Source organism: Vicia villosa, linkage group LG5 (genome assembly GCF_029867415.1).
Source record: "Vicia villosa cultivar HV-30 ecotype Madison, WI linkage group LG5, Vvil1.0, whole genome shotgun sequence".
NCBI lineage: Eukaryota > Viridiplantae > Streptophyta > Magnoliopsida > Fabales > Fabaceae > Vicia > Vicia villosa.
The window spans coordinates 169,766,405-169,777,042 of NC_081184.1; the positions used below are offsets into that span (position 1 = coordinate 169,766,405).

At 33.1% G+C, this 10,638-nt stretch overlaps 2 protein-coding genes across 2 annotated transcripts; one reads left to right on the forward strand and one right to left on the reverse strand.

The window, feature by feature from the left end:
• The first annotated feature begins 768 nt into the window (after window positions 1–768).
• Window positions 769–6,214, forward strand: LOC131603861 (protein tesmin/TSO1-like CXC 5). Its single transcript, XM_058876302.1, has 8 exons — window positions 769–1,340; window positions 1,894–2,001; window positions 2,104–2,281; window positions 2,693–3,040; window positions 3,908–4,011; window positions 4,092–4,186; window positions 5,143–5,562; window positions 5,811–6,214. Exons 1-8 carry the CDS (start codon window positions 1,132–1,134, stop codon window positions 6,035–6,037), a joined length of 1,689 nt encoding a protein of 562 aa, XP_058732285.1. The 5' UTR covers window positions 769–1,131; the 3' UTR covers window positions 6,038–6,214.
• A 355-nt stretch (window positions 6,215–6,569) lies between these two features.
• On the reverse strand, window positions 6,570–9,286 carry LOC131603862 (uncharacterized). Its single transcript, XM_058876303.1, has 6 exons — window positions 8,968–9,286; window positions 8,791–8,838; window positions 7,586–7,646; window positions 7,356–7,490; window positions 7,050–7,217; window positions 6,570–6,882 (listed from the first exon to the last, which is right to left on the reverse strand). The coding sequence occupies exons 1-6, from the start codon at window positions 9,039–9,041 to the stop codon at window positions 6,733–6,735; spliced, it is 636 nt and encodes a 211-aa protein (XP_058732286.1). The 5' UTR covers window positions 9,042–9,286; the 3' UTR covers window positions 6,570–6,732.
• Between the last annotated feature and the right edge of the window lie 1,352 nt (window positions 9,287–10,638).

The following is a 10,638-nucleotide window of genomic DNA, read 5'->3' on the forward strand; positions in this document are numbered from 1 at the left end:
TCCTTTTAAAAGAAAAAACCAATGTGAAAACAAAGAAGTGTTTTATTGGAACCCCGACCAAACACACATATATTGACCTTTAAATACACTTCATTTTTTATCCTTTTCTTACTATTTTTTATTTTTTATTAATTATTTTGTTACTTTTTCAATATTAAAATATATAATAAAAATATAGTATAAGTTATTTTATAAAATTAAAAAAAAAACAAAAGAATAAATAATAAATAATTAAAAATTAACTTTAATGAAAAAATCTCAAAAGTATAAAACGGAGAGTGAGGAGTTTTTGTTTGAGCAAGTATTACAAAATTGATCCATGATTTATTGAAAATTGGTCATAATTATTAGTAATTCCAAACAACCTTTCTTTCTTACACACTAAAGTCAACAACTTCAACCCTTTATTTTAGCGCCAAAATTCTCTATATTTATTGCACTTAATACTTTCACATTAAAAAGATTTAATAAACCCTTAAAATTGAATCTTCTGTATTAAACCCCATACAACTCATACGAATCAACCAATTATCATCTCACACGTACACCACATCCACGAGTACCGCGCGCATCAGATAGTAATAAAACCTCTGTTATCTCATCGAAAAACGCCTTTCAATCCAACGGCTCACAAACAAACGAAATCGATAGCTCTATGAATTTACACCGTTAGATGAGAACCTTCATCGAGAACCGCACGATGAGAACCTTAACGAGATCTAACCGTTGATTATTTACGAAAAAAATTGAAATTCAAAAGCTCGTGAAAAAGAGGGAGTAGAAGAAGAAGAAGAGAAGAACAAGAAGAAAACGAAGCGTCGTTTCTTCTCTTCTGAATTTTTTGCAGGGAGATTCTTCTTTTTTTGTTCTGTTTTCTGTGTTACTGTGTTGTTATTCAGATCGAATTCTTGAATCAGTTCGTGTTTGATTTCGGAGATTCTTCTTCACTGTCCCGCGCGCCGTTTTTGGTTTATTTGTTTTCGATTTTGGATCTAAACCTTGTTTAATTTCAGCTTAATTCGTTAATTGGAGTTAAGTGTTCGCTAATTGTTGTTGTTGATTGGGGAATAATCGGTGAGTGAAGTGAAATTTTTGATTTTGAATTTTGTGTGTAATTTTTTGGGTGATCCAATGGGGGAAGGTGAGGGGAGTGATATCCCTCCTAAAAACGTACCGTTTGATTCGAGTTCGAATTCGAATTCGAAGAAGCTTGCTAGGCAGCTCGATTTCAATGCTGTTGGTGGGACTCCGGTGACTGTGCCTTTGCCGGAACAACCGCAGCAACCTCCGGCGATACTTCCTCCAGCGACACTGCCTCCTCTTCCTTCAGCCAAATTGGGGTGAGTCTTAGGATAAAGTTATGGTTTTTTTTTATATGTCATAGTTTGAAATTGTGGAATTTAAAATTTTGTGTCTTGTTTATTATTTTGAATTTGAAATTATTAGCAATGTTTAGTTTGCAATTAGCTAATTTGTGTATTCGTTGTATTTACTCTTTGCTTAAATTTTTAGTTATGTGTTGTAATGTGATATCCCCTTCTTATTGAATAGATGGTTTAGTGTTTAATTTGGTTTCAGAAGCTTAAATTGGTTAGGAAATTGACTTGCCAATATGGTTTGTAGATTTATTATTGTGATTTTTTGGTTCTGATTTCAGCTTTCAGATGTTGAGAAATTAGATACATGTGATCAATAATTAATCTTATTTTTTGGTTAGTTTAGTATATTTTGTTTTTTTCCATTGAGATTCTTGTTAATTGAGTAACTGTGAAGTATATAAGTTATTGGTTCAAATTTAATAATGGTTTTTTTTTTTGGATATTTTTCTTCTTCATAAAATGCCAACAGTGGTTTTCCTTTTTGAAGTCCTCAATTAATGTTTATCTGATTCAGGAAACCAGAATCTCCAAAATCAAAATCAAGAGCCAGCTCTGAGACAAAAGATGCTACACCAAAGAAGCAAAAACAGTGCAATTGTAAACATTCAAAATGCTTAAAGCTGTGAGTAAAATCCTCTCTCACTTTCTCTCTGCACTTGTTGTTGCAATTTTGCTGCAACTTATTGGCTCCAATAAGAAGCTAACATTCAAGTAACTTCTGCAGATATTGTGAATGTTTTGCATCGGGAATATATTGTGATGGTTGCAACTGTGTAAATTGTTTTAACAATGTTGACAATGAAGCTGCTAGACGAGAAGCTGTTGAAGCAACTTTAGAACGCAATCCAAATGCTTTTAGGCCAAAAATTGCAAGCAGCCCTCATGGAACACGTGATAACAGGGTATGCAGGCTTAACTTTTTGAAACAGCTGATGGTGTATGTCGTGTATGATTTTTTTTTTTTTTTGCATTGAGGTCAGTTTGAGATATTGCATTTCTTCACTAGATCTGCTGTTGGACAGCATTGTCTATTATCTTTGACTACTATTGTTTTAGTTCAGTGAGAATTTTTGTGGAAAATAATATTCCTATAAGAGTGGGTGTGTACCAGAAGTTGGGCCTCTGATGGTATGAAATTATGATATGACAGGAGCCTGTTATTAAAATATCTTTAAAATCAATATACATGACAAATAATATTTTCTGAAGCCAACCATTGGTCTTGTATTGAAAAATGTGTTGCCTTTTCCCTTTTTTGCTTGCTCCAAACATTCTTCGTTCTTATGCTTCTATGAACTTCAAAATGAATGTAGGAGGAGGCTGGGGAAGTTTTAATATTGGCAAAGCACAACAAAGGGTGCCATTGTAAAAAATCTGGGTGCCTCAAGAAGTACTGTGAATGTTTCCAAGCCAACATTCTTTGTTCTGAAAATTGTAAATGCATGGATTGCAAAAACTTTGAAGGAAGTGAAGAGCGACAAGCTTTATTCCATGGAGATCAAAACAATAATATGGCATTTATTCAGCAAGCAGCCAATGCTGCCATAACTGGAGCTATTGGTTCCTCAGGTTATTCATCACCACCAGTATCGAGAAAAAGAAAAGGTTCAGAACTCTGGCCATCCGTCAAGGATCCATCTGTTAGCAAGCTGGGACAACAGGTAAAACTTGACAGTATTACAGGTAGTTCAGGGCTTTATTTTAACTTGGAAATTGGCTAAACCGGGGAAATGGAATTGAAACATAAAGAGTGGGAAAACTGGGTTCACCAGGAGTTGACAATTTCTCCAAGTTAAATTAAAAGATGTATTTAAACTTGATTTAGTATCTTCATTCAAATTGGTGTATGATATGGTCCTTCTGATTTGGTCCAATGTGTCCATTTCAACTCAATCCCATGAGGAGAGCCAGGCTGTCTCAAAAATCTATCCTATATTGGGGAGGAAGATCTCCTTGCCTTGATAACTACAATATCAAGCTTCCATCTTTGCTCAATGTGGGATATAATGTTGTATACTCCTCTGGAAGCTTGAGTTTGCGATGACCCGATCTGATTGCCCACTCATAAAGGAATTCACTCTAACCTTTTTGATGCAAGTTAAGGGTTTAAGTTTCACATAGAATAAAATTTCTTTTGGCTTCTCATTCTTGGTTGATTTTTCCCAAGCCTAGGTCCCCCTTTACTAGTTTTGCATGAAAACACAATGAGAGTGCATTCCAAAAAGTTCAACCTTTTCTCATGGCTTAATTACCATATTGAGTTTCCATATTTTCTTAATGTGGAAAATTGTCGGCTTCTAATCTTACCATTGAATGAATAGAGAAAAATCAAGTCTATGACTATGAGTCTGAAAAGCATACTTCAATACCATGATAGCTTTCCTTATGGTCTGAAATAGTTCATCCCAAAGCTAAATTTCTAGTTCACATAAGCTTCCTGCAGTTGAGAGAGGAAGTTATTAAAGGCTTTTATATTTCTCAATTTATACTCACTAACATCATGTTTTTATTTTTGTCATGCTTATCAGGCAAATCCTATCAGAGGTCCTGGAGCACCCTCCTCATCCTTGTCTCCTGCCCAAGTTGCTCGTGTTGGACATGCATCATCAGGCCCTTCAAAATTTATGTACAGGTAGGACTGGTTAAATTCATGAAATGTTTATTTATGTACTTGATTTAGACATCTAGTAATTAACTTGATTGTTGTTGAAGGTCTCTTTTAGCAGACATCATACAACCACAGCACCTGAAAGAGCTGTGCTCTGTTCTAGTGCTAGTAGCTGGTCAAGCCACTAAAACACTTACAGGTATATAGACATTTTAAATTTCCAATCGTCAATTGTTTTATTTGTTTTAGAAATACAAATACAGTTGTGTGTTTTCTTTCAATCTTCCTGATGTGAGTGTACCGGTATTAATTTGGAAAGGATTTTTCTCAGCTCCGCATATGTTCCCTGCTTTTTCCCTTTCCAAACAAATGCCAAGAAATTTGATTAACTAAACTTAATGAGACACCTGACACTGTATATTATGGTCAATTCCATGTCTTGCAAAATGAATTTTGTTTAATCACATTAGACAACTTTATAAATTAAAGGTCTAGACTGAATTGCATCATATCAGAATATAAGAAACCAAACATAATTTTCAACCAGTGGAATGACAAATATAATAGGCAAGATAATTATCAAAGAAGAGGGATATAAGGTTGGTTTGGTGGCTGGGGTGAGGGAGTTAAGGATTGGAGTGATAAGGTCGAGGTTTGTTTTCCACTTGCAGTATATTTAATGCTAACAATTACTAACAAAATTAACATTGACTGTTTCAAAAGAAAAGTTACTTATCAAAGAAAACTCATCTCACTTTTATTGACCATGCGGACATTGTGGTCAAACTAGATTGAGAATTTGATTTGCTAAATAATAAATGACTGAATAGTAAATACAACATTTTTCAGACTGTCATTTGTTAATTGAGCTGTAAACAACAGTTTCCTCTGTGGGAAAAGCACAGATAAAAGGAAGTGTGATCAATTCTATGGTGCCTCAAAATGTTTGGTAACCTTGCCCAGTTGGCTGTGTTATTTGCCATTAGATAACTGTCTAGTGAATTTGAGGTTAAGTATAAAGTAACTAAGATACCTCTATGTTTAAATGTCTGAAAGAGTTCATGAAACACTTGCACTCGTGATCCGTTACTTGATGTGTATTCTTTTGAAGTTTATGAGCTATTTTTCTCACCAATTATTGTTATGAATGTGCAGACCAGAAAAATTTAATGGACAAGCACACAGAAGATCGGACAGAAAATTCTCTTGCTTCTTCAAATCAAGAGCAATTGCCAAATCAAAAGGAAGCTGATGCTGAGAAAGCTATGGCTGATGATTGTTCTAGTGCAAACCAAACTGATAAAACCAGTCCGGAAAACTCCAGTTCAGATGGTACTGATGCTTCAAAAGGGAGGCCAATGTCTCCTGGAACTCTAGCATTGATGTGTGATGAGCAAGATACAATGTTCATGACTGCGGCCCCCTCTATTGGGTCAATGCCCCATGCTTGCAACACATCTTCACAATTGCCTCGAGGACAAGGAGCAACAGAGATCTATGCAGAGCAAGAAAGAATTGTATTGACAAAATTCAGAGATTTTCTTAATAGGGTTATCACTATGGGAGAAATAAATGGCAAGTGAATCTTTTCCTCTTCTATAGTTATAGTTTTTCTCTACAATTTTTTTTTTAATAACCCATTAATAGCATTTGAACTTTTGCAAAAAGATACCTTCAACTTTCAATTTAGTGAACTAGGATATTGAACACCATCGTTTGAAAAATATTCATTTTGCATCAAATATAGGGGTGGTTCTTATTTTTGCTAGTACTTACCTTATTCTTTACACTTTAAAGTGCCTAATTTATATCCCTAATTTCAGAAACAAAGTGTTCTTCACTAGCCAGAAGTGAGTCAGAGATTCAAAAGGATCCAATCATCAAAAGCACTGTAAATGCCAGTACCGAAGCAGCACATCAGCAAGGACTGGGAGCCACCAGCAATGGTGTTGCCAAAGCTGTCAGCAACCCCACCACTTCAACATCATCTTTGGTTCCTTGTAGTCTTGTTTCAGAAAATAGGGAAATTAAACCGAAGGTCGAAAAATAGATATAGAAGAAGTCTAACTTAGATGAGCAGAGATACCATTTGGAAGAAAATGAGAAGAATGTTGTGAAGGTGTGTTCATTGTAATGGAAAAACAATGTCATTCTTCATTTTTTGGCTTTCTAGCAATTCAAGCCTATAGAACCATTAGTTCAACTGAGATCCATTTTCTTTTATCAATTTTGTTGTTCTAATTCATATATATCTGAATTAATTATTCAGCTTCCAAATAGCCTGTAAATTACAGAGTTAATTAATTATGTATTCATACAGAAAGAATTTTGCAGTTTGAACCCAAGCACCATTATAAATGTTCTATTTTTAATAGCCAACATATGTCCGAAGATTTAGATTAATTTTTCAAATAATAACATAATGAGATTGGGAAAACAGCATATAAATTGTTCTACATTATCCATAAAAAAATTGTTCTATATTTGCATTGCCTATGATTCTTATGCCATTTAAATCGTTACGTTATCATCATAAATAAACACTCTGGAAAGCTTTGCTTGACCCTCATAATACGTTAATATTATAAATGACTGTGTTGCTCAAACTTTAAAATGTTGAAAATGTAACACAGGGCAAGCTACAAAGAACTACACCATTCTTACCCCCAAAAGAAAGAAAAAAACTACATCTTTAGAATACAGGGCCAAAAATAGGGGTTAATCACTTAATCCTAAACTTAGTGATTAGATTATATTTGTGACAGCATTTCCCTTTTTGTCAGGGTCTTGTAAATTGTCAAATATTCCATCTGAATTTGGTCTATCAGGTCGGAGCCTACATTCATCTGCTTGAATGATATCCTCAATAATTTTATTAATAACATTTCCTTTAACCTGCATTCATTGAAAGATAACAAATAACTAAGAATTAAAAAAAAAATGAAACCAAAATAGCTTTGATAAAATAATCACTTCTTTTTGTAATTTCATAAGAGCACTTTCAACGACAAACAGTTAAAAACCAAACAAAATATAAATCTTGTGTGAGGCTAGAACCTTACCTTAATTCCAATAGCAATGGCAGTTTTCAATTTAACAAGTTCACCTAATCTCAAAGAACCTTCTTTATTATCCTTAACAAAGATCAGGGGCACACTCCTTGATGCAGCCAAACTTTGCAGATGCTTTGTTAGCCAACGCGGGTTACAGTCAGAAGCTACAAGCACAGCCTGCATCATAAAACATAATGTGAATATTTTCTCTTCAAGCGTTACTATAAAATAAAGCCACACGTCACACCAGAATGGGCGATATATACATTAACCGAAGATTTACATTTTCTACAATGCAGAATAGAGGAAATCAACCTGAAGTTTAACTGAAGATGTTTTATGATTGCTTGTGATTGAAGGGAGGAGTTGAGCTGACTTTTCAAACTCAGCACACGGTTTCATACGCTCAAGGACGCGAGTTACGTCATTGACCCCGATAGCAAATTGTTGCTGCAAACGAGCCACATAAATGTTATATGGCAATGCAACAGATTACTAAATTCATTAATATGTTTTTTACTTCGGAAAATCAAGTTGTGGTTAACCTTAATCCATATCTTTTCTGGCAAGGAACTTCCATCTAAATGTCTTGCGGATTCAATTCCCCTGCTCATCAGAATAACCACTTGCAAGATCAGGTCGAAATTGCACAAATTATTGATTAATAACACAAAAACTAAACGAAACTTAGTTCAATAGTTCACTCAAAAAACTGTTAAATCTTGATTCAGATCCTCCCCTCAGCTTCAGTAAAAATCATTATAGAGCAAATTATGTTACAAGCTTGATTAAAACACAAAAAATAACACATGAAAAACTAAGCCTATGTTTGGTTCCACAATGACACCTCCCAGAGTTTATATTAATCAAACTAAGAAAGTTGAAAATCCCCAAAAATACAAATAATCCCTAAGCACAAAAAGTGCCTAGAGGACTACTAAGGATACAAATAAAAATCCAACAATAAATAAACACCACAACCAATGAGAACAACAAACCAAAACCAAACAGAAAAGGCAAGGAAAATCACCCAAGCAGCTAGAGACCAACCCCTTAAGATTCACGTTAGAACTCGTACTATCAGAACCACCTTTGACAAATCAAGCTCCACCAAGAGAAAAACAAAACCACATACCAACACCTACTTCAGAACCAAGGCAAACACTTGATATGCTATTTGTTAAGGTAGAGGACAAGGTACTGTAGCCAGTCGAAGTACGTCATGAGTTCACCCCTTATCTATCAAAAAACCATTTCCAAGCTAAAAAAAATACTTTTCTCCTCCACATTTTCCCAGTTTTTATAACAGCATGATGACATTATTATGGGCTCACCAAATGATCTAGACTACAACATGCTAGATCATAACAAAACCACCCTTAGTCTTGGCCCTACCACCTAAAGAAAAGAAATACTCGAAAAGAAGTCTATAATCACTAAGAAGAACCGCCTGCCAACCCAACCACTAGAAGATCTTATTCCACGTAAACAAAGAGTTGAAACACCGACTCAAAATCATTTTATCGAAAAGCTAATATTTGTAGCTTCTGCAATAACATATAATTGATTTTAATGTAAACTGATTAGTGCTTACATACATAACAAACATATATACGTATAAAAATCTAATAGAATATCATAATCTAACAATATTCAAACATAAATAATTTTCCATTCAACTGAGTTTCAACCAGAATCAACTTAGTCAAAATCAATTTTGTCACAACCAAACACATTATAAATATTTTACCTAAGGATTGATTGGAGCAAATTGGTAAGAGGCTCTCCTTCATAGCAACTGCAGAAAGTAACAACAACGAATAAGAGCGAGGAATCAGAGATAAAGCATGCAAATTGAACAATATAAGATGGGAAATTGAAATGAATGCATAGATATAACGGAAAAGGGAGAAGGGGGGGTGCATACTTAATTTCGGGGGTGGCTGAGTTAGAATTGTTTCCGTTCTTCTTTGGAGTTTTGGTATTACTTTTACTATCCATTCTCTACTCTCAAATTTTCAATTCACGTGTATGAATGAACAATAACAAAATAGCTTCGATTATAACTCTTCAAACAACTAAGATTATTGGAACCGAGAGAGAAAAAATTCAACACAGAAGAAGAAGAAGCAGCAGCAGCTACAATGAGCGACTAGTTTGAAAATTGCACGTGCGATTCAAACTTCGTTTTTGCCTTTTTTGCAGCGTTTCAGAGATGCATATTGGATTTGGGCTTTCCAAGTTTTCCAACGACCCGGGAATTTCATATGGACTTTCTTTTGCTTTTTTCCTATTTTGTCCTAGAATTTTAATCATCGGATTGATTTTTATGTGAATCTAGTTTAGTAGTTGAAATTCATCCTTTTAAATATGAATAAATGGGATGTCGTGGGTTTTAACTCGCAATCTCGCATCTAATATTTCTGTACAACTACTAATTGAAACTGAATTATTAAAATATTGACATTTAAAGATGGTATCTTCTTTTTAGAGTAAAAATGGACAATGAATTAACTTCACCATTCAAATTTATAACCAAAACAAAAAGTTATAAACAAAATGTGGGACCAAATCAAACCCTCTAATGGAATTTGAATTTAAAACTAGTAAAGGACCCGTGCGCCCGCACGGGTCACGTAAAGTCGATATAAACAATAAATAAATATATAACGATGGTTAATAAAATATATATATATATATATATATATATATATATATATATATATATATATATATATATATATATATATATATATATATATATATATATATATATATAAAAGATACACAAATTAAAAATAAAAAACAATTGAAATTATAATTGTCAAATAAATATTAATTTAATCTAGTTAGAAATATATAGTTTAGTAGAAAAAATAAATAAAATAATTAAGTAGTCATCTACTCGTGCGTTCGCACACATTATACAATATAGCTATAATCTATCGTGAGTAGTCATCTACCCGTGCGTTCGCACGTATTGCACAATATTATAAATAATAAATAAATATAATATATGTGATTATATTTATTTGATTTGGTAACAGGTACCAAACTTTTTTGTCCAAATTTTGTTTATTGTCACTCATACCCCTATATTATTATAAGCATTTGAAATCTTTTTACTTATTTTAAATAAAAATTTCAATATATTTAATAGATTTATTTTTCCAAAAATATCAGTTATAGGTTAATATGTACATATAAAAAATAAATGAAATAATTAAGCATAGTTGTAAATAAATATAATATAATGATGGTTAAAAATGTAAATAAAATATATACACATTAAGTAGATTTGTCCCGTCGAAAAATGTATATTTGAGTAGAAAAATAAAGAAAATAATTAAGAAATCATTTACCCGTGCGTTCAGTTCATACACAATGTTATTATAAGAGGTGTGTAGGTTTCCCAAGAAGTTGTGGAGGCAGGTCATAATGAATTTGGTTTTATCAATACGTTAATGAATTGTCTGCAATAAATAAAATTATTAAAATAGGCTTTTTAGTAAAAGGTATAATAGGTTTTTTTAGTAAAACTTATAATAGGTAATCATGGTACTACCTCTTAATGATTACTTTGAAAATAAATATACTA

Coding starts and splice junctions, on each gene's coding strand:
- LOC131603861 (XM_058876302.1), top strand. CDS start 1,132: ATGGGGGAAGGTGAGGGGAGTGATATCCCTCCTAAAAACGTACCGTTT. Junction 2,002..2,103: donor CATTCAAAATGCTTAAAGCT/GTGAGTAAAATC, acceptor TAACTTCTGCAG/ATATTGTGAATGTTTTGCAT. Junction 4,187..5,142: donor AGCCACTAAAACACTTACAG/GTATATAGACAT, acceptor ATGAATGTGCAG/ACCAGAAAAATTTAATGGAC.
- LOC131603862 (XM_058876303.1), bottom strand. CDS start 9,041: ATGGATAGTAAAAGTAATACCAAAACTCCAAAGAAGAACGGAAACAAT. Junction 7,647..8,790: donor TTGCTCCAATCAATCCTTAG/GTAAAATATTTA, acceptor TCTGATGAGCAG/GGGAATTGAATCCGCAAGAC. Junction 7,491..7,585: donor CAGAAAAGATATGGATTAAG/GTTAACCACAAC, acceptor GCTCGTTTGCAG/CAACAATTTGCTATCGGGGT.